This window comes from Melozone crissalis, unplaced genomic scaffold (genome assembly GCF_028551555.1).
Source record: "Melozone crissalis strain CALT ecotype California unplaced genomic scaffold, PUWL_Pcris_2 ptg000027l_1, whole genome shotgun sequence".
NCBI lineage: Eukaryota > Metazoa > Chordata > Aves > Passeriformes > Passerellidae > Melozone > Melozone crissalis.
The window spans coordinates 52,301,266-52,327,734 of record NW_026535805.1 but is presented as its reverse complement, the minus strand read 5'-3'; the positions used below and the strand labels follow the sequence as shown (position 1 = coordinate 52,327,734).

General features: G+C 37.0%; 1 protein-coding gene across 1 annotated transcript in view; it reads right to left on the bottom strand.

The window, feature by feature from the left end:
* The window catches only part of PDSS2 (decaprenyl diphosphate synthase subunit 2), a 111,508-nt gene that overhangs the window by 18,604 nt on the left and 66,435 nt on the right, over positions 1-26,469 (bottom strand). Inside the window, exons 3-4 of the mRNA XM_054280237.1 lie at positions 23,998-24,196; positions 7,600-7,674 (exon numbers count right to left, since the gene is read on the bottom strand). Coding sequence (XP_054136212.1) covers positions 7,600-7,674; positions 23,998-24,196 — 274 coding nt within the window. The remainder of the gene's footprint in view (positions 1-7,599; positions 7,675-23,997; positions 24,197-26,469) is intronic.

The window sequence follows — 26,469 nt, the reverse complement described above, 5'->3', positions numbered from 1 at the left end:
TTCCTCCCAAAATCCAAATTCAGTTGCCACTCCTTTGACTCATAAGGTGTTAATATGCTACTAATTCATTCATGTCTTCAAAGCTAGACACTACTTTAATCTGTCTCACATACTGACATGCCTTTAGGTACTCTCTAAGAAGGGGGGGCGGGGGGGGAAACCCCAAAACCAGAAAAGATCACAGCTGTTTTGCTTAGAAAAAATAAAATCAGTAATGAGAATCTACAGAAAAAAAAAATTAAAGCATAAAAATGTTCAAAATTTTGTAATTTCTCAGTTCAGCTGAATCTGTAACGTACACTAAGCCAAAAGATATTCTTCAACAGAGTAATATAAAAACTCCTCTTATACAACAAACCTTTTCCCTCAAAGTGATGTCAATTAAATTACTTAGAAATGAGCAAGAAGTAATTCTGTGTGACCCTATAGTTTTCTAGCAAGGTATTATCTGTCATGAAATCAGTAACAAATGAAATAGAATCCATCCGTTCAGCTCTAATTTTCCTCCCTTATGGATATCACCCAGAAGTGCTGTGTTACAAGGGAGAGGATAATTTGAGACTAATGGAAAAAGTAGGAGAATTCTGCAATGCCAAGTAACACAGAGCTGTATCAAAATGCCTTTGCTTTCAGACATACTATTAAGTTATACAAGGAAAGTGAAGAACAGCGAAACCACATGTTTGCTATTATGCATATGACAACTTACAAAGTCAAGCCTAAACTTTCCTCTGTTTCTGTATTTTTGTTTTAATATTTTAACTCAGCCCAGAGCATGTGCAAATTCCCATGACTGGCAAAATGTCAAAATGAGCATTTAATTCAAGTAGTTTCCCATATATCAAGTCTCTTTTTTTCCATTTAGATATAGGTCAATTTATTTTAAATTTAAAATCAGGAGCTGTTGGAAGACGAAACACAATCTTTTCCTTAACAACCAATCTGCTCAGTGAAAAAACAGTACTTACTAAAATTCACTGGATGATACTGAAAATTGGCAGTGATTTTTATAATCGTTTGTTTTACGTCAAATAAGAAAAAAATACTCTAGAAAGGTATCCTGAAACAATTTTGAAGTTAAAAAATATTTCAGAAGACCCATAAATTGAAAAGGATTGCTTTCTGTAGCCTTTGAGCAGCAAGAGAAGTGCAAACATTATCCAATATCAACTGAAGGAACTGAAGAAGCTTAAGCAGTCATTGCAACTCAGTGTACACAAGAAAATTAATTCTATGATTTGTTACAAAATTATATTCCTAAACAAGTTTCAATTTCATTAACAGGATTGAAAATGATGGCAGAAAAAGTTACTGTCCACTACATTAACATTATGTAAAAGCTTCAAGCACCTAAAATGAGCATCTAACTTCAAAAAACCCATAAGAATTAAACACGTATTTGAAGATTGAAATCTTAAAAACATAAGTATTGTAAATCTCTGGGCTACAGAAACAAGCCAGTCGTAAAAAGGTATTATGTCCATATGGATGTGCTTTAGTATATGAACTTGCATGCCTGAATATAGCTGATTTTAATTAAAGAATTTCTTATGACCACAGACTCCTAAAGCTTTTGCTGCTTAAGACAGAGGCAGACACATCCTTTCTTCAGCAAAATTTTCCAACAAGGACATTTTTTCCCAAGCTTAACTCTCATGTTATACATAAAGTGTCTGCTAACCACACCACATTCTTACAAGGGTATGTAGGACAATATCTAAACACTATTTTAAAAACATCAATGGAAAACCCAAACTACTTCTAGATTGCAAGGCTGTAAAATCTGATATCACGATGGCTCTTACTACTTCTAGAGAAATTTTCCCTGCTTTATAAGCTTTGTTTTGTTTTGTCAGCAGTGGGTATAGAAGTGGACATTAGCTGGCCCAGAAGACTCCTAAGACTTTCTTATAAAAACTTCTCTAAAGTCAAACAAATTCTAGTTGTAGGTGACAGTGCTCAGGCATTAACAAATGCCTGCGGAGTGACCTCATTCATAAATTCTGTCACCAAGAAACGGGTGCAGATCACAAGCACCCTTGATGCTGTCAGGGGGGCAGGAAGTGGAGGATGAAGAGAGATGAACCCCCCACCAACACTGGAAGAAAACAGCCATCTCCAGAGACAGGCTGCACAATGTCAGCATGAGTGCACAGGGAAAATATCCAAATACAGCTCTGTCAATCATCACTTCCAATGGGAAATGAAGAACAGCTGAGGGCGCTCCCATTTTTCTATTGGCAAGGTCAGCTACTGCTTTGTTAGAAACTGTCTAGTTGAGAATCTATTTTATTAAACTACTTCCATGATTTAAACTGCGTTTAAAACAATCACCTCAGGAAACAAAAAACTCCTAGAAAATTTAACTGGAACTAAAATATGTGATCATAACCAACAAGAAGGGCAGCTCTCAGTGACAGCACCAAGGATCCCCAGTACAAAAGCAACACTTACAATAACACAGTTTGATTTATCTCACCAAAGAAGATTTTTATATGAGGCTCAGCTGAAAACGTACTACAGAAATATGAATGAAAAACATGTCTTAAAAGTGCACAAACCCATTTGCAAAACCAAGAAGGAGCAGAAGTCAGAGACTCTAAACTTCAGCTATAGTTTGTAACACAGCCCATCGTTTATTTCCATACCATGGCAGCTCTTTTTAACCATCTGCTGCTGCACAAAATGATCCAAATGTCTGAATCATCTATATCAAACATTAATTCAGTTCTCAATGGGCAAATAGTCCACAGAAACACATAGAAATAATTTTACATTGCATATTCAAAGTTTAAAATTAAGTAGTTCCAGAACTTCTATTTCACATAAATAAAATCCAGCGCAACCATGAATCACTCTACCAGCAGCAAGACCCTGTAAAACATTTCACACATGGTTCACATGAGCTTTCAGCAGATGTGTTCATGCTTGCTGAACATGACAGGGCATGTTTTATTGGTCTATTAATACCCATCTTCACTGCCTTTGGAGGAACAAGGGTGTCTGCAAATGGGTCAATAAAGCAAGCTACTGACTACTTTTATCATGACACTGTAAAAAAACAACACCTGGTTTTCAAAGAAAAGTTTGTAAACTTATCATAAAGATAAATATCTCTTCACATCTGTTACTTTTAAATCTCTTTGGAAAAACTTAGTATTTAAAACAACAAAAGCAGTAAATAAGTAACATTGGCCTTCTTTCTAGCTATGCTCTTTTTCTCCCAAACACATTTTCCTATTCTTTTCACAGATGCTCTTTACTCAAATTCCATATTTTATGCTTTTCTTTAGTCTTGCAACAAAAACATTTGTTAAAAAAAGTGAAAGCTCTGGCTCTGCTGCCCTGCTAAAAGGTGGTTTACATAACTCAAAATACATTTGATTTACTTCCTATAGTAAAATAATAAACAAATCCATTACTTATAGTACAGACTCATAGCAGTCAGTTGATGGACATGTGCAGTACTCAAAACACTACTCCTCAAAGCAGGGCCAGGAACCAAACATCAAAGAAGCGTTGGTACAGCTCACTGCATTTAGCCCATCCTTTTCCAGAAAATAAACTAACTTTCATTAAAAACCCTACTGTGGTCTAAAATAAATACCTGTTAATTCACTGTTTGATACAAGTACTTGCTACTAAGGCCTTTATTTTTTAAACTTGTTTAACATATTAGGTATGCACAACTTTCACAAAATTGCATCAAAAATTCCTAACAGTGGAACATGTTGGGAATGGTCCTGTCTAAGGTAATAGCCCCATGTTGACACTATAATGAGCTTTGCTAATGCACATTTATCATCAGCTACATATTCTGACAACAAGAAAAAAATCCCCAAAACCCAACCAAGTTATTTCCCCTCAAAGTCCTTCATGCTTTAATATTACAAGAGCATTCTGGAAGGTTAAGCACAAGAGCCAACACAGTGAAGTCCCTCTCTTGATTCTGCTGTTTGACCTTGAGCTTCCTTGTATCTCTTACACCTGTCAAGTGAATTGACAGGAATATTAAAGTAACCCCCCCTCAGTATTTGTAAAATGATCTGGAATATTAAAACAGAGTGGCTTTATAGATATGACAATATTCTCTGAGTTAGCAAACATTTTAAAAACCTTCAGCCTCCTCAAAGCTGGAAACAGAGACTCAGAGCAATGGGGTTTTTTTGTTAAAAATAGATAACCACAATCACAACTGAAGACCAGACTAGACAATTTTCAACTTTGCACTCACTAAGGCAAAATTTTTACTCCCAAATTAGACCCAGATTTAGGGAAGGCAAATGGGAACTGGGAAGAATGTCCTTCACTTGCAGAATTTTGGGCTGAGAGAGGATATTGCAGAAAACTGCAAAAGTTTATCATATCATCCCTTTCAGCTCCAGGTTATAGTCCAACATATGAGCTTAATATTGTTAATGCAATATCTTAAACCACAGCAGCTGTTTGTTACTTTGAACATGAGTGACAAGCCTTAACCTTCAGGATGTGTCAAAGCCTACACTTCATAGTTTGCATTGTCACTTCAAATAACCATAAAAAGTTAAATATTTAGCTTTTTCTTTCCTGGTTTTACACAGATCTAATGATTTACCTATGCAGAAAAGATAAAGCATGATCAAACAGAATGTACTAAAATGGGACAGCTGTAGGATTGCACGTGGCTGTGCAGAGGAAAAACAGTGGTAATGGAGCTGTCAAATAATTATATCCATTATATGTATTCAGGAGTAAACCAGGTCAGTCTTGTTAGGTCAAATAATTCTTTGAACTTTCCTACTGGGTTATCCAAATGAAGAAGACTGAAACTTTTTTTTTTGTAAACATGAACTTAGGGTCTCAGAAAAGAAAGGTTAACTTTGCAGAGATATTTTTGTCTTCCGTTCAGGTAGACATCCAGCAAAGTTCAAAACAACTTGGTGCTAAGTTAGTTTATTTTATGGTACTAAAGAGCTTTAAAACAACTGCATTAAGGACATTTAACATATGAAATACAGTTTTCTTGCCTCAGGGAAAAAAAAAAAAAACCAAGGTGAGAAGACATCCTTCTGCTTTTCCAAATTTAGGAAATTCCCAGCAATGAAAATACCACTACTAGCATCCCTCTGCTCTACTCCTAAAAAGAAAAAGAAGTTTGACATTTGAGATTTAGTTGTGGAGCAGATAAAAGCATTTGTCTTACCTCTGGGAAATGCAGTTCATAATTTTGTTTCAATCAAATTGCAATTAGGGAAGGAGGGAAGATGCACAAAGGACACAAATAATAAGACAGACTAACAACTGAACTAGTCCATTTGCCAGTCTTTGCTAAAGAAATGCTCAGAACATGAATGGGACACTGCCTCAGCAGAACAGGGCGAGGAGAGCAGCAGGGATATGTCTCAGCACAACATGGAACTAAATTTCTCAGAGAACTAGACAGAAAAAATTAAAGCAGATGCCACAACTTGCTGTAGGTCTCATCAGAAGGCACACACTACCCATTATAAAGGCTGAACTTCAGGCACTGTCATGTAAGTGTCTCTATTACACCACCACACTAATTGTGTTTTGAGTTAACTGGGTTCCCCTTAGGAAGGGTACAGTGTACTTGCAACTCTCCTTAGACAGAAATAGTCACTGAAACAAAATAAGTCTTTGCTATTTGTAACTGGGCCAGGGCAGGGTAAATGTCATGCAGCTGCACTTAGTTTATCTCACACTTCCCCTTGCAATCCACACATGTGGAGGACTTCACTAAGGCAACAGAAAATTGAAAAAGAATGATTAAGGAAGAAAAGATAAGGATTTTCTGCAGTGGCAGGAACCCAAATGAGTCCACAACATTTCTCACTTACAGAGAGGCCATGGTTTCAAGAAAATGCAGTCTCATTGCTGAGATGAACCTGTAGAGCTTTACCTCTACACATGAAAAAGGAGAAGTAGATGAGTGTTTTCTAAATATACCTAAAATCTACTTGTATTTAGAAACCTGCTGGAATATGGAAAACAACATTTCAACTATTCTTGGCAAAAATCTCAAAGATGTCATCTATTTTAACATATAACCCCTGAGTATGGTCCTTGGGAGCAACACTGAAGGCTGAGGTCAGTTTATACACAGGTGCAGAAGCACCACCAAGTTCCCAGCGCTGCCCTCCTGCCATGCTTCCACCCAGGATCCACTCCTGAGAGGTGCCAAAGGACATGCCAGGCATGCCATCCTTTCCATGCATCCCAGGAGCTGTGGGCAGCTCCTGAGTGTGCCATTACTGCTGCCCTGCTGGAGGCTCTCACTCAGCTCGGCAGTGTGATCATTCCCTTCCCTGGCTTCAGTCAAAATGACAGATAAACCTCAGCAAAGTTTGTTTTAGTGACATGGCTTTGCTGCTGCAGAGCAGGAGAGACAGAGAGTGTCCAGGGGAGCAGCACCCTCCATAACACAGAGCTGTTGTGCAATGGCACTCTCCACCTGCCCGCTGTGGTTTGCTTGGGACAGAGGCATCAGGGCAGGCATCTGCTGCAGTAGCAGCCCAAAGGAACAGCATTTCACCATTTCATGCTATCAATTTTGTTACATATGACAACACAGCAATAGTAAACTAGAGCTGCAATTTCAGTACACAACACCTGCTGAACCATAAGATTCTGGTCTCCAAGGCACATGAGACAACGCCACTAGAAGTGAATCTATCTACCTCAGTGGACTTCAGATCCATACTCACATATACACAGTGCTCATCAGTGACTGAAAATTTGCTATGATAAAACCTGTAGACGTTATGGCAACTTTAAATTACTGATTTTATTGCATGTGCTAAGACATGCAATAAAATGAAAAAATTAAAAAAATCTCTAGTTTGAAAGTAAATGAAAAAATGAAAATTAAAAAAACTCTTTGCTCTAACATGCAAGCCTACTCAAGAATGGTCTCTAGAAATTCCCTTAAATATTCTAGTAAAGATAAAAATACCTACATCTGATTTGACCAATTTTCATTACTGTGCCTGCTGAACAATAACACAGAATATCTGCAATTGCCTTTGACGAAATACAATATTATTTGCTGTGAAATGCTGGCAGCTATTATCTTGGCCCATGCTGACATCAGAAAATACATGCACAGTGACTTCTGATGGAGAAGAACACAGAGCCATGCTCCTACCACTCCAGAACAAAACTCAGAAGAAAGGACATGTCATAAATTCAGGAAGAAGCATTCTGTAAACCTCTTTGGGCTTGGAAACAACAGGTTTGATATGAAAATATTAATGATGTAGACAACATTGTAATGAATATCTCTAACAGAACCTTGGCTAGGAACCTCTGGAAGCATTTGGAAAGTCTGCAGTAAGATGTGTCTAGAGCTCCTGGTAATGACACGTGACAGTATTCTATTAAGCACTCACAAAAACAAAATAATTCCTCCTTGAGCACTTCTAGAAACATCTATCAGAGCTTACAGGTGTCATAATGATGCTACTGCTGAAACACACCAGGACTAACAACTCTTGTACTTTCTTCCTCCTTTTAAACAGGTGAGAAAGTCATCGTATTTACAGTAGTCACACATTAATATCACCAAATGCCTAGGGTACATAAATCTAGTGAAATTCTTACCTCAGATGATTTTGAGTTTTCATAATATATCCCTTGAACTAAGTCACCAATAGCACTTGAAATGAGTTCCACAACCTGTAAAAGAAAAGGAGAAAAAGCCTTACATCTTTAATTATCACCAATTTGACTAACAAAGCTACTGCCAGATTTTCAGAGAGATAAACCACGAAGAAAGCTAATTGTGAAAGACTTCAGGATTTACTGAGATATATTCTGTGATATGTCTCTGCTAAAACCTCTACTACAGTAACTCTTCTATCAAAGTTTTAAGTTAATATAAATGAAAAACAAGACTTGTTTTTCCTACAGTGTGAACTATAGAGTGTATTCTCACAAGGACGTTCACAGAACTAATAAATCCCAGTTCATGAATATGAGACAGTACCTCATCTGGGCTTTGTTTTGTTTTGTTTTTTTCGTGCCAAGTAAATACTTCACAATACCTCTCCTTGGGAGCTGTTAAAATTCTAATCTTCATGGCTAATACAGAAAAGTCAGAATCCATAGAAAGGTAACCTTTCAAACGTGATCATTTGGTATTCAGGTGCCATGGGAATGCACTGTGGATGTATTTAGTGCATGGCCTGAGGCTCAGCTGTACCACATACACTGAAAGTCTGCAACACGGGAATGTTTAAATCAGATTTATCAATCTGTATTATCTTCAGGGTTCAGGCTTTTTATTTCATTCAAGCGAAGCCTAAAAATCTGAACTTGATCCAGAATGTAAAACAAGTAGTCCACGGTCTCCCTGGAACTACTGTAAAATTTTAAGTTGTGCACATGAACTGTCTTAATTGGAACAAAATACTCAGATTTATTGTAAAATTAAATGCAGGCATTTCAAATAAGCACACCTTAAGGCTACCTCTGGTTGCTCACAAAGTTTTAATTTCTTGAATGTTTAATTTCCTATGCATATGAGTCTGTATCTGATTCCTCTTTTTGCTTCCTAAAATTCAATGTAGTTCTTATTGAATTAAAAGATTTAGTTTCAATTTTTATCATTCTTGTAACTGAAGACAAGAAGTCAAATGATAAAAGCCCTAACGGAAAGATATTCTAACATTTAGGCATGCTTTATTTGATAATAAAACCACATTTGTATGCTAGTTTTGAGTACTAGCAGAAAGGTTGTGTTTTCTTTTTTTTTAAACACTGGTTCATATACATATTCATATACACACAGCAAGCGCTAACTTTAGAAATGGTGCTGATTAAAAGTCATGTTTTTTCTTGCAATGCATATGGGTTAATTTGCAAGACCTACAAAAACAGCCTGAAAAAAAAGAAATCACATTGCCCTTTAGGAAACTAGACACCGAAGAAATATTGTAGCAATATGAGCTTTGAAGGAACTGAAAGGACAATGATCCTACAGTGTTACCAGATGTGTTGAGTTATTTAAGGGGGGGTACAGAGAAAATGAGGGGTTCTTTTTTTTTTTTTTTTTTTAACAACAACCCTCACCACCCCCACCCCCTTTTTTTTTAAGGTATCAGATAAGCCTTATTCCCAAATCCAGGAGGACTGAGTATCGCCAATAGGTCTATGAAAGTCTGTAACTAAATGCCCAGGATCAGATTGTATTACAGTTTATACAAGCAACATCCCAAGATTCTTCTGATGGCTAGGACACATAATACAGATCAATCACTCACTCAAAAATGTTATGGTTTGTGAAATGGTCTGAGCTCAGAGACCTACACTGGTAATACGAAGAGGAATTTACAAAGACACAGAGTCCTACTCTAAATGTCAAAGTGATAGTATGAACTTTTAACAATGCAGCTGGCTCTGGATAACCAGACCTTTTCCTCTCTTGCCTGAAACTCTAGACTGAGCAGGACCCTGTTTTGGGGTTTCTTTTTTCCACCTCTCCTCCCTCTTTTTAGTGCAACTCTACTCTCCAAGGCAATTTTAACTGGCTTAACACAAGCTTGGTGAAATATTTGTGAACAATTGTATCTCTTCCTCTAAGAGTTTATAAAACATCTCAGGAGAATGACAAAACAACTATTTAGAAGAATCTTCATTATGTTAAATACCATTTAGTCACATTTTGAACATTATATGTTAGTGAGAATTTAGTATTAATATTACCCCTCTTATTTCCAAATATATATAAAAATACTTTTCAGGTAATGTAAGGCTATACAGATCACTACCAGGAATGAAATTCCAGTTTCAAGAGCACAGTGGGATGCTTGCATGAGGCTCTGTTACCTCACCAACCCTTAATCTGATCTATGAAAAGTATCTCCTGCTTAACATCAGTGGCCTGGGGTCCCGAGCACTGGGGAAAGAAATGAGAAATGAGGAAACCAGGCAATTTTCCTCTGCATCCCAAAACGACAGAGGAAGAAAAATTATTACGGATTCAGTAGTATTCATGAAATGATACAGAGTCTAGCTCTTATGTAGCACTTTTCATCAGAAAATTTGAAAGCAATCAACATCTCCTGTTAAATTTATTCCCTACTGTTTTATGTAAGGGGAAAATGGCAACAGTGAACTGATTTTCCAGAAAATCATGCAGTCTGCCAGCATAAGAGCAGCAAAAACTATCCAAGCTGTCTTATTCTCATTGCTGCCTTTCTGCCTGACCAGTGCTGACGTTTCTGAGATGTAAGTCTGAGGAGAGAGGAAGTTAGATGAAAAATGAAGTGCTCTCAACTGCTTCTCTTCTCATTTGACAGTTGAGCTCCATTTTAAAAAGGTTCAGAGATGAGGGAAGAGAAGAAAGAATTGCCAGAATTAGTGCTTGAAAACAGCAAATCCAAAAGATACCAAAGGCAGCCTATTCATAATCTCTCTTCCCACTGTATTCCACTCCTCAACAGGTTTTTGAGAAGCCTGGTTCCTCGGGGTGAGCAGGAGCAACCACACATTGAGAGAAAACAAACTTCCATTGTATTTTTATTTTCTACTCTGCATCAGCATCTTCCAAAGTGCTGTTTTCTGCTCCTCCAGTATCCCCATGACTGGGTATTGCCCAGGGGATGACCCATTACTTGCAGGTGACAAATGCAGTGCAAGTGATTCCACACCCTTTAAACACACTTTGCAATAGTTCTGAAATGTCTTTTTTTTTTCCTGAGGTGGAATTACTTCAACACTTTTTGTAGGGATGTGATCTCTTCTGCTTTTAAAAAGTCAACACAAAGGCCATCAGTTTAGGATGAATACAGGGAAAAGAGATGGATTGTTAAAGCTAAAATCTCTCCTACTATTTAGGCAGACTAAGTGGATAACACGGTGTAAATTCTGGACACAACCATTTGATTGCTCATTCCACAGCAATGTAGAACACATGCTCTGATCTCTCCAATTCATTCAAATATAACATACTCCAAAAGACTATGCTGTGTTTCAGTCCCAGAAGAGCTCTGTAGGGTTAAAGAGCAGAAATTTGGTGAAATTTAATTTACCTTTTTCTGGTGCAGTAACTTGTTTATCAAAAAGGCACAGCTTTAGCCCTTCAAGACTCTTTAATTTTACTTTGAATCTAATTACTCAAGCTCAAAATTTCTATCTATTACTTGAAGAAGTAAATTTAAAATGTTGGCAATTCACTTAGTTCAGAAAATTACTCAGGAAATCCAATCAATGACTTAATGAATGTCCTCCTTCATTCTCCTGAAATCAGAATTTTGTGTAGTTTCCTGAAGACTTATCCATAAGAGTTCAGAATTCCCAAAGCATCACACATGGTGTCACATGGGGCACATGGTCACTGCTGTAGGTACAGCAGCCCAGTTCATGACTGCAGTTTACTGTCAAGGGAGATTCAACTCTGTCTAGAGAAAAAGAGGCGTATTTTAATGGAAGTGAAACTCTGTGCTAGAAGGAATGCAGGGAAATCACAGAAGACATTTTGGCACAATACTTTCTCCAGAGTTAAAAGACATGATTCAGACTCTATCAAGCACAGTAAAAAGAATGGATTTCGAGCCTCACTCATCCTTCACAAGGTTTTTAAACAACCTGGATGAAAAGACAACATCGGTGCCATCAATTCAGCAATGCAAGCACTTCACTCTCTTCACTTATCTTCAAAATACTTTGTTTCAAGTTTACTGCAACATAACACAAAAGTTAGGGGTTTTTCCCTTGTTTTCCTTCCGGTTTACAAAAGGAATGAATCTGAGCTCCATTCAAAGAACAGTAATTTTATTTTAAATTCAGCTGAAATGGAACTGATGACACTATTTCAGAGTAGTAATGTGGTGTCTCTCCAGACTCTATTGGATATTTTCAATGGAAACATCACAGAAAGGATGAAGCTCTTGTGGGAAGACAGAAAGCAGCACTAGGAAGAAAATAGCAATGGATATAACATTGTTCTTCATCCCTCACAATTTCTATTTGACAAACTTCGGTAGCTTTGCCAAATTCCTTCCAAGAAGGACCACAAGTAATTCCTTCCATCCTTATGTTGAAACAATATCCTTTCCTCACACATCTGCTATTGGCAGATCCTAATCCTTGCTGCTGATGCATAGATTTGAAAATGTAGCAGAACTTCTTCATAGAAATAAAGAAGAAAATGAGATAGTCAGGAACCATTAAATATACAGATCAAAATTCCTTCAGCTTGCACTTCCCTCCCCACAGAAGCACTAGTTTGAGAAATACTCCAACACTCAAAAATTCCACAGAAACTGACCCAAAACCATTGCAACACTAGGATGCTAAAGCCAAAACTCAGCAAAGAGCTGATCTTGGATTTTGATTGTTCAATAATGCCTTTAAAAAAAGTGGGGGGAGGGGGGAGTGAAAACTCTAAGGAGTTCCAAGAACAGTGAAATTCAATTTTCTTTCCTGGCAATCTCCTCAAACACCATTAGTCATACAGGTAACCAAACGTGCCAGCCTAGCGAATGCTTTTTTTTAATCTAATGCTTATTGAATCCTATTGGATTTATTGTTTGAAATCATCTTGAGCTTTACTGTCTTTTGGATCTGGCTCTCTCTTCTTAGTGAACACACAAGAAGGACAGTGATTTGCCTTTCTAGCATGCTTTAAGTGGTCTTGGAAAACAGAGTTATGGCTTTCTTCATTCTGTTAATGATGAATTAGTAGCAAACTACAATATAACAATACTAACATACTAATATAACAATAATAACAATACAAAACAATACAATATAACAATGTAAACATATCATCCAACCCTACTACTTGTTAAAAAGGTGCTTCTAAGACGTTAAAAATAATCAGCAGCTGTCAATTTGAAAACTGCCAATATTGTTAAATATCTACCTTAAGGTCAGTCTGCCTTAGGGATTTTCACCAGTGTTAAGTTACCCTTTTTATGCTGATGCAGCACTATCTACAGAATTAGACTTCAGTGTAAAGACTTTTAGTGCATAATTCAGTCATTTTCCTTAAGGACAACATAACCAACAGAAGAAATATAATTTTCCTTGTCCACTTCCACATGATACCTTACACAGTTTCTTAATACCTTTGCAGATCCACAGCAGCAGATCCTTGCACTGAAGTACTGAACAACTGTTGCTGAGTGGCCCAGGTTAGAGAAATACCTGATTGCTGATGGGTAATTTAATTACAATTTTCTTCTATATAAAACAGTGAACAAAGAAGGCATAATGACTACGGGATTCTGTAGATATAAACACCTCCCCATCCTTAAGTGGTGCAGGAAAGCATGGTTATAAAATGCTGCTCCCAGTCACATTGCTGCAGACCACCAGTAAACTGGGATATGTTCACAGAGGAATTGAGGATTAAAGTGAACAACACAAATTGTACCTGCAAGTAGCATCTACTATTTCAAACAGTCTGTATCTGAATAAACGTGAATCAGAAGTAAGTCCATTTAGCATCTGACAGAGGGAATCAACTTAATGAAGCTGCAGATGTTTGTTAAACTAACAAATCAACAACCTCCTTTACCAGAGATAGCAGCAATCAGACTCTAGACTCCAAGTGAAATGCTGTTGAATTTCAAAACACTGATATTAACAAGCAGATACAGTCCATTGAGAAATTCAATATTCTTGCTAGCCAACAAGAAGTCAAATACATCAGCATTTATATTAAAATTACAATTAACTCATTTATATTACTGCTAAAATTTTATACATTTTACCATATTATTACACTGAAACCACTCCAGATGTTACGGCACTTTTACAAAAAATGCTGCCACGGAAAGGTTCATTTTAAAGACAAGCTTTACAGCAGCGAAAAAAGAAGGGAAGATATATAATCTATTGCCCTACTTACATGGCACATCGATTTCAGCCTCTCCTGCAGTACAATGGGCATAAACACCTGATGAGAAGGAATGCAGAAGAGGGAACCAAATTCTCCTCAACAGTGCCCACTGACAGGATGAGGCAACAGGCACAAATGAAAACATGAAATGCAACCTGGATACAGGAAAACAGGCTATTGTGAGGGCATCCAACAATGGATGCCCAAAGGGGTTGCAAAGTCTCCATTCTGGGAGATATTTAAAATCTGTCTGGATATAGTCCTGGCCAACTGTCTCTAGCTGACCCTGCTTGAACGAGGGCTTTGGACTGCACAATCTCCAGAGATCCCCGTCAACCTCAACCATTCTCTGACACCAGCAGCTTCTGGAGGAGGACCACAGCTGATTTTACATATTTACATCTGCAGCACCAATAACAACTTTCCTCACCTTTGAAATAATACAGTCAAGGTTACACAGCTGTATTTGACAAATACACTCTTAGGTAAGAGTTAGGTTTACTGATTGTACTAGGAGTAGATTTCCCTATTATAAATAGCTACATTCTTGGGAGACTAAGAAAGCCTATGCAGACTAGTCTCAGACTCTTATTACTATTGCTAACAGCCTTCAGTTGCAACCAAATCATGACAAAAATATATTTTCACTTTTTAAAAGTGTATTGTCTGTTGAAGCCATACTCCAGATGTACAGCTGATTATATACCAGCCACTATAACCTCCAGTCCTGTAAAACTATATATTAACTGCCTTAAGTGTCATGAAAATCCACCTCTAGAACCAAATACCCTCCTTACATCCAAAGATGAAAGTTAGTATATATTAAATACTCACACACAAAAAAGGTCTGTTTCAGTTAATACTGGGACAGCATTTCACCCAATACACATCTGATTGCATTTGATCCTCGTACACACACTCAATAGGAATCTTACTATGTTTGAGGAACAGATTTCAAATAAAGCCATGAAAACAAAACTTAGGATCTTCCATTTCTTCAGCCATAAAGAGAATGAAGCTGACATTGCAAATATCATTTCTGGAGGTCATCACCTTTCCTAACCTAATCATAGAATCATTAGGTTAAAAAAGATCTTTAAGATCATCAAGTCCAAACTAAGCCCAGGAGTTTCAAGCCCACTGCTAAACCATGTCTCTAAGTATCACATTTACACATCTTTTAAAGACCTCCATGCATGGTGACTCAACCCTGTGCAGCCTCTTCAGTGCTTTTGTGGACGAAATTTCACGGGTACTCTCATTTCATATACCTGTTCTGTGAAAATTCTTTTTAATTTTATCATTTGTGTAAGGGATAAAGCTATTTAGCAATGAATTCCTCCATGATGATTATTCACAGCTGTGAAAGAAAAAGCTGTAACAAACATCTCTGTTTCAGAAATGCAGGCAGTGCCAATACCTATTGTAATTTAGTGGTGAATGAAGTAGCAGAACCGCTGGCTCTTAAGAGGCCTTTCCCACAGTATGCAACTCATGCAGAATATAACATCATATACTCAAAAATGTTCATTGCTTCAATTTCTTAGAATAAATTTTGTTTTCTTTTTAATATCTATTAGCTACTATTCTGGTATTGATCTTGGATACATATTCTTATCAACAGTCACAGAAAGATTAAATCTAGACACTTTTTAATGTTTGTCTTAAATCTTTCAAAGGGAATTCCTCTGAAAAGTGAGGGTGTTTGACTTCAGAAAAAAGAAAAAACTTTTATTCCAACATTTGGCTTTAACATTTAATTAAATTTAGATGTGTATATATACAAGTATATATGTATATATATGTACAGATATAAACACACACATGAACATATTTAATATGCACACATATATCTCAAGCCTGTAAATATTTCTGACTCTTTAAGCATTTGTGTTCACCGCTAGACAACTTCCAACTCAATGCTGCACATTAAGGAAGCAAATGTAAGAGGAACAGACCCCAACTACCCAGAACTCATTAGTGATTGTCTTGAGATGTTGAATGACCTTTGACTTTCATCAGATTCAGCCTTTCTTCATTTTCTTTAGTTTTTACCTTCATTGATGTTTAGCCATCTCTGAAAAGCCCTCTCTTTCATGTAGATGGCATATCTGTACTTTCCAGACCATTCTGTTAATTATCAGGCAAACAGCAGTTCTATAAGACAAAGAATTACTAAACCAGGTGTTAAAAGCAGCTGTGCAGTTTATCTCTGAGGAAGACAATATTTACCTGGAATAATGACAGGTATTTGGTTAATGAACACAAGATGAACTCAAGCAGTAAACATTGACTTCGGCCTGCTGGGCAGACCAGAGAAGCAGAAGGACATGTCTGATTGCTACTATGAGGAAGGTGAATTCAGATGTAAGTTGAGGAGATTGTTAGTGAGATGATTCAGAGGCAAGAATTTTGCAGAGACTTCGTGCAAATTGGTGTAAAGATCTTTGGTAGGCCACTGAAAATTCACCAGAACTGAATGGAAAACTTCCTGAGACCGTCAGTCACTTGGTCAATGCGACATTGAGGCAGAATCTCAAACATTCACAACTCTGTTCTCAACAGCACCATGCCTTGATGCTTTAAAAATATTCTTGCAGTATGTTTTTGGGAAAGACTTTAATCTAGACTGATGATACAACCACACCTATGATGACATATTCTGCTATCAGTCTCAGCTTTAGTCTTTCCATGTTCTGCAGCAATCATTCTGCTACAAGGTACTGTGTGGAAGTCACAGACATCCACGAGGGAAGTGGCAGAAATCACTCTTTCTTTTTAGCAGTATTTTTTCATGCACAAGTGGGAGGACAGAAAACAGATTGAAATCTAAACATAAAATTTTCCAGTAGTGCCAAGGCCAAGAATCAGAAAAATATACTCCTTCCATGCAGTCATATACTAACCCCCATGGAGACTAACTTTGGGAAAGCTTAACACAAGCATTAGCTTTAAAAACCAGTACAGGTGCAAAAGGCCACTAAGGTAAAGGATAAATCTATTTGAGGAATGCACTGATTAGGAATGAAAGCAAAGTTAAGCAGTTTTAATCTCAAAACTGGCATTCATTGCAATGCAACAGGACTCTTACTGATCTAAAAGGAGACTGTTTCTAACACTATCACAATTACACATTAAGTCTAATTTTTAGAATTTTAATTTAATTAATAAGTTGATAAGCTGTGTCACCTAATCCTCTAATTTAACTTCTCTAAAAGATTACTTTTCAAAAATATAACCACAGCCATTAAGGTAATGAAATTTTACGAATATTCAACTATATTACTGGTTGTACATAGCAAATGTAAATAGAAAAAATCCTGTGCACTATTCAGAAAACAGAATGCTTCATTTGCTCAGGTGTTATTTGAGGGGCTACTTCTTGAGAACGATGGCAAAAGATGCACTTGCCAAGAAACTGTTCCACAGACACAAGCATCAAAAGAGACCGTGAGAAGAGTACAATGCAGTAATTAGGAGACTCACTAGCATCATTCCACAGTTTTATTGTCATCATCAATATCATAAAAGCTGTTGTCTCTAATGACAGCAGAAATGCTAGACAAAAGTTTTACAGCAGTGGTGTGGGAAACATTTGATTACCAGGTACTGATTCCAATAGATTTTAAGCTTTTATCTCTAACACACAAGATTTTTTTCCCCCGCTAATGCTTCAATACTTTCACCAACTATAACAAAAAATTGCCTTTTTCCTACTAAAGGAATTTCACATGGTTGTCAATAAAACTTCAGTAAATAAATCTTATTAAAAATTCAGTGTTTGAGAACATTTGGAAGAAAAACCAATACATGTCCATTAAATGAACATAACGTTTGTTTCAATTACCATCTCTTTTATGTTTTACTTTACAGTAAATGAAATCTAATTTTACCTCTCAAAGGATATGGAAATTAGTACATTTTGGTGCCATCTAAATATAATAATTATACCAAATAACACTTTTCTTCATTATGGTTCATACATAATTATCAATTATTATGCATTTCTCAGTATTTAAGAGTGTGTTTGCATTCTCCAATAAAAGCTATGCTAAGTTGTATGACAATATTCAGTATCTCAATATTTTAAGATTAGGAACTGCTTATTCAGGGTTACCTAAGGAAGAGCTTTATTATGTAATAATTCAGTCATGTTAGCTATGTTGCCCTGTGTCATCTCCCATTAGTTTAAGGGTTCAAAAACATTAGACTTCTTTCTTGGTTTTCTTCTCTCCCCCCCAGCATCCAGACAAAGCAGTGTTCCTTAAGCGTATTTTTCTATAAATCAGCTCAGAGCTCTTTAAACTCACTGGCATTTTTCAGCCATGTCTGGTTTTGAGACACACCCCTGTGGCATTCTAAAATACTAAATTAAAACAAAAATACTCAACAATATAGATACTATCCTACTCCCTATCTTGTCCAGTACATCATCATCAAACAGTGCTGCAGGGGAAGGTGAACCAAGCCAGACATGATAAAGGGCTTCAGAAAAGCTCTTTAATCAGCTCTCCACATAAAAATCTGAAGGTTTTTTTTTCTTCTTTTTTTCCCTCAAGAAGACAACATAATTATCAAACTTTATAAATTGTCTCTTAATCTAATTTGATCTAATCTGATCTCTGCTTCTCCCCAAATTCCTGTCACCCAGCTGCTCTGTAAACTGATCATTTTAAAGATACTCATCTCCAACAGCAGCTTGTATTGGGAAGAAAGCTGATATGTGAGCAAAGACAAAGAGTTAAAAAAACCTAAAAATACATAAAAGATTCAAAAACGGTTCTATCACCAGCTTCAGTTTTCTATACAAACACTGTAACTGGGAGCAAGCACATTATTTCTGGTACTCAATGTTTCTCCATGATTTTTTCATCCTGCCTTGCCTGATCAATAAAGCTACTGAATCCCAGTCGGAAAGTTCAGGTTATAAAGTTCTCCGTTTATGTCATGTAAAATATAATAAAAATATATGCTGTAAATATACTTAACAGATATTTATGGTTCAAATCTTCCACCAGAGATAACAAAGACAAATCTCTCTTTCAAAAGACCTTTCATTGCTCTGAAAATAAGTCATCTCCACTACATTTAAGAAGGAGGACCTTCTACTTACCTCAAACAAAATGCACTGTTCTGAGGGATGGTAATTTGAATCTATTACAAGCCAATAGCTGCTAATGGTTGCCTTTACACTGGCAACTATTAACACTGAGTTTCCATTTTAAAATGGTATTTCTTGGCAGATTCATGATGGGGGTTTTTTTACACATTTATGCTCTTTTGACATCATTCAGGGAATGAAAATGTCTGATACAAGTAACACTGTTAAATGACATGTAAAAAGTAAAATTGTAAATTCTAACCTGGCTTGCTTGTCAATGCTCAAAAATGTCAATTTACTTCAAAAGAGCAACTGGCACAATTTCACAAAGAGGATATTCTCACTATCCTGCACTGGACACCAAGGTTGCTTAAGTTCCAAACTGAGCCTTCCCCACAGGACCACAATTGATGCTACAGAAGTAGAAACCATAGTTCATAATAAACAGTTCTTATCTGAGGTGCAGGGCACCTTCAGGTGGTTGCAACAGGAAGACATAGGAGGACTTAAATTAGTAACTTATTGATGTTTATGTAAACACAAGGCTTATTTGATAAACAGCACACTTATGCCTTTAGAAATACATAAACTTAGCATAAGGAAATGGATCCATTACATAAGTACTACATCTGTGCTGTTTATTTATGAACAAATAATACTTAATAAAACAATGCTCTACAATGTGGTCTTCTGGCAGAGCTCTACATTGACAGACAAGATTCTTAAATCCAGTTCCAAGCTTTCAGCCTGTAGATTTTGAAGTATTTCTATGAAGAGTTCAATCATTTCAAGAAGAAGGTACCGAATTACAGTGGGAAAAATTGAGTCAATTCTTAAGATTTCAGTAAGAACCACAGAGAACACTACCATACCACATACTTCATGGTTTTGGGATAGGCTTTTTCTTCCTTTGGGGAGGTTTTTTTTTTTTGTTTTGTGTATGTTGGGGTTTGGTGGTTTTGTTTTGGTTGTTTGGCTGGTTTGTGGGTTTTCTTTCTTTAAATACAAAGGGATGGGATGCCCTCTTATCAGTTTATGAGGTTGCAATAAATGCATTTGCAAATTATTTTACCATTTTCTAGGCATTGCACTAAAATGCACCATTTCAGCCTTCTGAAGTTCTATGCATCACTCTCTTTAGAGTGTAAGAGCATCAAAACTGGTTTTAATTATGCCTTTTGAGCATCTCCTCTATAGTTTTGTAAGACAGCTGATGATTCAGATGCTCAAGGAAGCACCAGCTTTGATGCTGTGACAGACTTTTTCCAACTTCTCTGTTACAAACACTGAAAAAGCACATTATTTGATAATATCGTGGTCAGTATCCACACATCACTCGTGGTAAAAATGCCCATATCCCACATCCACGTGACAGGTGACAAAAATGCCAATTAATGGTTGTTACTTTTGCTATGTTTCCATCTGAATGCCAGCCTAAAAATATTATAGGAAGTGAAGGTTACTTAAGCAGAAATCAAAGACAAAACTAACACTTTTTGTTATCAGAGTCAAAGAGGGACTTTTATTCAAAAGATTTGCTTTTAGCAGTTTCAACCCCACATCCTTGGCTAGGCAAAGCAAGACAACAAATGTTAAAGACATACTGTCTTCAGATGGCAATGAAGAACCATTCATTAAACAGATTGTTTTACACATTTTAATAATTTATTAGCACATTTATTTAAAACTGCTTATGGTCACATATCACACAGGATAGCTGGAAGGTACCCTATTTTGTCAGGCAAACATAATTTACTTTTCCATCACTCCCAAACCTACATATTTACAATGACTACTACATATATATTACATGTATCTTATCATGATCCTAGTATTGGAGCATTGCAGCCTCAAAATGAGAAAACCTATCAAAATAACCTTGTCATCCCATATAAACACACCCCAATCCAACAAGTCAGCACATCACCACACATTACTGCATTGTTAGTTAAGCAGCAAAACACAAACATGCCCTTCCTTGCCAAAGGTTCACCATTCCACTGCTGACATAACAACTTCTAAAAGATCCCAAATCAATTCATCTTTGGGCTCAATTCTGTTCTAAAATCCATGAAATAACAATAAACAATCTGCTACAGGATGCAGTTCTGAAGTAAGGTTTTATCCATATAATTTTCAATCAACAACATAATTTATCATTGCAATCAGCAGGCCAAGAGCCACCATCCAAAAGGTTAGCGCTTATAAGGTGATCAAAAAGTACAAAAGAAGTGTTAACACATCTATCAATCTAATGCTTTGTACTGTAAAGGCTTTTGAAGAAATTAGTGCTCATTTTCAACAGTTTTTATTAACTTAAAAGATGTAGGACTTTGCCATCATTACAAAAATGTAGCACTCACATGCATCTGCCCTTCAATATTTTTAGCCTCAGTTGATACCAACTTTGTATTCATAATTAATGTACCATGATTTCACAATGCAGAAAATGAGAATGCTTTCTTCTGAATTGTTAAGTGTTCAAAAACCAAAATTTGCAATGATTTTGTAATAGCACAACAGCAGAGTTTACCTTACAGGAGGCTTTCCAACTGACAATTAAAGCAATCTAGAGTCCTTGTATCTCAGAGATCAAAAACCATAAAACCCAATACACCACCCCAAAACGTTCTTTGGCATAACTTTAGCAAACTAATGAGAGATATGAGCACTAGTTTAAAACAAAACCCCAAAAACACAAACCCTGAGCCTTGATTATTGTTAACATCATTACAGTAATATTCTATAACAGTAGCAAGAAGAAGAAAATTACTATGAATTAACAACAACAATTCCTATATTTAATGTTATTTAAAAATCAAAGTGTTACCTAAGGCAATTACCTTGCAGCCTTTTAATATCTACAGGGAAAAGCCTAAGGGAAAATAATTGACTTTGCTAATTTTACCCTTGGCAATTATAAAATAGCTCTGCATTTCATTACGACTACAGAATTTCACGTCTAATTGTCAGCCCCGAGAGAAGCAGAGAGATAAATGCATCATACACAAGCTCAGACATGAATTTAACAGACAATAAAATTATCCTGGTAGCAAGGAGTTCAGTTATGTTAAAACCCCCTTTAATTTAAATTCTGGTCTACACAATAGCTATGCATGTCTATGGAGGTTATGGCTACCATGGTCAGTACCATGCATGATAAAATGCTGCTCATTTCATTAGCCAATTTGCTAAATGCCAGCAAAAAAAGCAGTACTGTGATTTTTACTTTTTACATCAAAGAACACAAAACATTATGAAGGAAAAAAGTCACAGTTATTTCACACTGCTAAAAAACAGATGCCAGATTTGAAAATTCATCATTTACAAAAGAATAAATACAGTATGTTTAAATCATTGCACCTGTCAAGAGATTTCTATAGCTTGTATTTCAATTTTTCTAACTTTGCTAGTAGGGTTAGACGTATGAAAAAGAATAATTTACTAAGTCAATCAGTTTCCATAATGGCATCCCACTTATCGTATGTAGAAGCTATGAAAGTATTTAGATGTCAGAAAAATGAAAAAAAGTGCTAAAATGTTTTGGCAGAATTTTCCAACATGCAGTATAATGATTGCTTTTTAAAAAAAAAGGATTTCTTTGCGCTTGTGCTTCATTTCACTGTAGGCTTGTTTCCTGGCAAGTCTTCAGGGATTATACATTCCTGCTGCAATGCTTAATGATGTACTAAACGCAAAGTAATAGTTGCTACATTTTGCAAAAGTTTCTTCTTATGTTGAAACAGAACATTGACGTAGGGTTAAATCCTTTGGTCTGTCTTGAGAAACTTACAGGGTACTAAAAAAAAATAGCTGATACAAATTAATAATAATTACTAAAATCAATTACATCCTATTTCGGTTATGGTGTGCACTATTTATTTCTTTTCCTAATACTTACTACAAGTTAGCACCATAATGGCTTAACCCACTATTCCAGTAGATTGACATCTAATTTTCTGTCTCTTCTCTTGAATCTCAGCTCTGTGTTAGAAAATGACACCACTTCTGAGAGAAACTGTCATACTTATGATCAAAGGAGCACAGAAATACTCTACTACCACAAGGAGATTTAGCATGAGAATCTAAAAAAAATAGACTACTCAGGCTGACAATTATTGACAATTGCACATGACAAACGTTTATCCTACATTACAACATGGCCGCAATCTTCAAATGTATGAAAAGCACCTCTGCAAAACGTACTGCTTCCTGTTTCCATTGGAATGGCACACTTAGCTCTTCAGCCATTCATGCAGGTGCTACTAGGCTGGCACAGGGATGCCCAGGGATCCCTCTCCTCCACTGGAGGTTTTAAGAACAATCTAGATAAATGTGGATCAAGAATGATTTTGTGTAGCTGATTCTTTCTGGCAAAAAGAAGAATGGAATAGAGAAAGGATCTCTTAATGTCTCTATCAATCTCATTTTCTAAGATAATACAGATACTCAATTTGTTTCTCATCAAAAACATCTCCCTGTAAAGTTTCAAACAGTTTGGCTAAGCAGTTGGATTGCAGTTGTCCTTCAGAAGCCAGTACATACGCATTAGTAGGGCAATCCAATATTCAGGCACATCCAAATCTCTAACAATATTAAAAGCAAAAAGTCATCTGAGACAAAACAGTAAAGCCTTTTGCTCCCCAAATTATCTAAGACAGAAAACCTGTCACAAAGCACAAAGTAAAAAAAAAAACCAAAAAAACCCAGACCAAACATGTCTTCAGCTGGGAGTTGTACAACACCAGAGGTGTTGTAGCCTGATATGTCATGAATATGCCTTAAACTCACCAAACTGACCACCCATCCATTACTTCAGTGCTTCAGAATGTATACTAAAGACATCATCACAGTAATTCCATAGGAGACTGTTAAACACATTCACAGCAACAGCAGACTGCCAAACTGACAGCTATAATGGTAAGGCTGCTGATTTTTAAATGATGCTCCATATACACATACATAACTGCTGATTTTTTAGGGGGTCTCTCTTTCAAAATACTTGCTAATATTTACTTGCTTTGGCAGTAGAGGAATTTTTCTTTTTTACCTTGGTATTCTGCAACTGTGCAAGACTGGTGCAAGCATTTGCTAAGAGAAAATCTCCACTCAAAACAGCCATTTTATTCCCAAACTGCATATCCTTCAGAGGGCCATCGCAGGACTTGAGTTCACCAATGTTTACTATGCCACGATGCACCAGAAAGGCAGTATGGATCAGCTCCGTGATCTCAGCCAGACTTCTTTGACTGAAAGAAAGAAAGAAAAAGCACAATTATGTTTGATGCTATGAGTAGAACAGAGATTCTTAGTGAAAATAAAGAAACAACCATATGTGCTAAACAGGTATTTTATTAATTATGATATGAGCTCTTCTATGTACTTCTAGAAGCCACAACCAGGAGGTGTCAAACGCAGAGAACTATCACTAAGTATTTCCAGGCAAACCACAGGTACCACCGGCTCCACTTGGGAGAATGCTGCCCTTTGTTTGAATTCTTTCACAAAATAAAGCAAAATAATCACTATAGTCCTCACGGGTGCTTTCTTTTTTCTGTTTTGTCTACCAGAAGCTTGAGGGACACTGACATGAAGAAAATGCCAAGCAGAAAGTAATGATGGAAAGAAACAAAGGACATATCAGCAGGGGGGTCCTGAGCAAGCCAATCCAAACAATGTAAGAATGCTGCAGTCAATGACTGCTCAAATTAGAGTTAAATTAATAACAGAATACCTTGCAGTTCAACACTACCAAAGGGGATGGGTTCAGGCAGGAGAGGAAAAACAGCTGAATGTTTTAGAACTGTGTACTAATGATATTTCACTGGTGGTTTTAGTCAGAAGCAAAGGTGACTATCTAGCAAAGGGGCCAATTTTATTGGATAGGTTTACAAATCACTTCTAACTCCAACATATAACATATACATTCTCAGTTTAGGGGTTACAAACCCCTGTGAGAGGCTTATCACAGAGGTTATTCCATAGAGGCTTGCTCTCTATTTTAATTTTTTGGAAAAGGCACGAAAAGAGTCATTAGCACAGCCCTCGCCTCCCCCCTTCTCCCACAATTCAATCCTGTAGCCCTCAACAGTGACTATCACTCTAAGAAGCCCAGAGATGTCACCTTAGCTCAGAACGACAATGGGGTGCTGAACAGACAAAAGAACTGAGCAGGGCCAAAGGGTGGGGGAAACAGCAATGCTCTGGAGCATCCTTTTAAAGCTAGATACACACAGGACTCATTCTTACAAAATCTTCAGCACATTCACATCTTCTCTGACTCAAGCAGTTCCCTTTCTGCCATTGAGGTTTCACATATGAGCAAAATGCAATCCATGCCCTCAATAAACAGATGACTAAAGGCCTTAAAGTTCTAATTAATTACAACATAGTACAAAGGCGTGTTATGTTCTCTGTGCTTACTCAGAAGTGGCCAACACTGATTCATTGAGTAACCAAACTGATCCATACCTTCATGTACAAAGATACCAGCTGGTACATGCTCAGGTTAGATTCTGCCTCAGTAATAGTACAGTGCAGAGCAAATTAATTCTGTTTGCTCTGGACGGTGCACATGTGTTCCAACTGCCCCAAACCATATTAATCTAAAGAAACCTTCTGCCCCAAATATATGTGACCTGCGAACAGTCCCAGCAGCAAGTGTTTCAGGGCAATGCTTGGTGCCAATTAGCAAGAGAGAAGAGATGGGATGGTCATATGGCCTGGGCAGCAAACAAAAGGCAGTGGGAGAGGATAAATAAAGGTTCCCGATGTATTTTGCAAAGCACAAAAAACCCCCTGAGCTGTTTTAAAAGCTGCCTTTATAATTCACAAATTGTTGTCTCTATGCAGACAAAAACAATTCAAAAACCAAACATTCATTCTCCATGTAGACAATAAATCTGAAGGTTGAGGCTGCTTTTCAAAGACATGAGGTAGAAGCTCACATAACCCAGTCGCAGTATTGTAATCACGCTTGGCTCAGCTCTAACAAAGGGTTAATAAATTTTCAAGCTCGGAGAAAAAGACTAACAAGACATCCCGATGCTCCTGCTGTCATTGTCAGGGCAGCCCTTGGAGGAAATGTCCGTATCAATTCGGTTTATCAGATGGACAGCTGATCAACATTAAACAGACTTGCTCTGGGCAGATTGAGCCGAGCTACCTGTTATGAATAGCAATGAGAGCCCTCTGCCCCCGCCGCCGAGCTCTGCCATTTCCGCCTGCCGCAGATCCCAGGACATATGGGGATCCCTAGTGACGAGCACATAAAGCTGCAGCTAGCTCAGGCGACGGCTCATTTCCCCCAGCTGAAAGCAGGCATTAATTTCCTGAGGAGACCAGGCCCGCCTCTGTGACCCCCAACTATTGAAGCAAAACAACGACTGTCCTATTTCTTCATTTAATAAGCTCTTAATGAAGGAAATCAAAATCCCCTCTTTGACTTCAGCATCGCTCTTCATGAAAAGGTTACACAAATACATCAGTGTCATGCTTTCCACATGCTCAGGATCTGGATGTT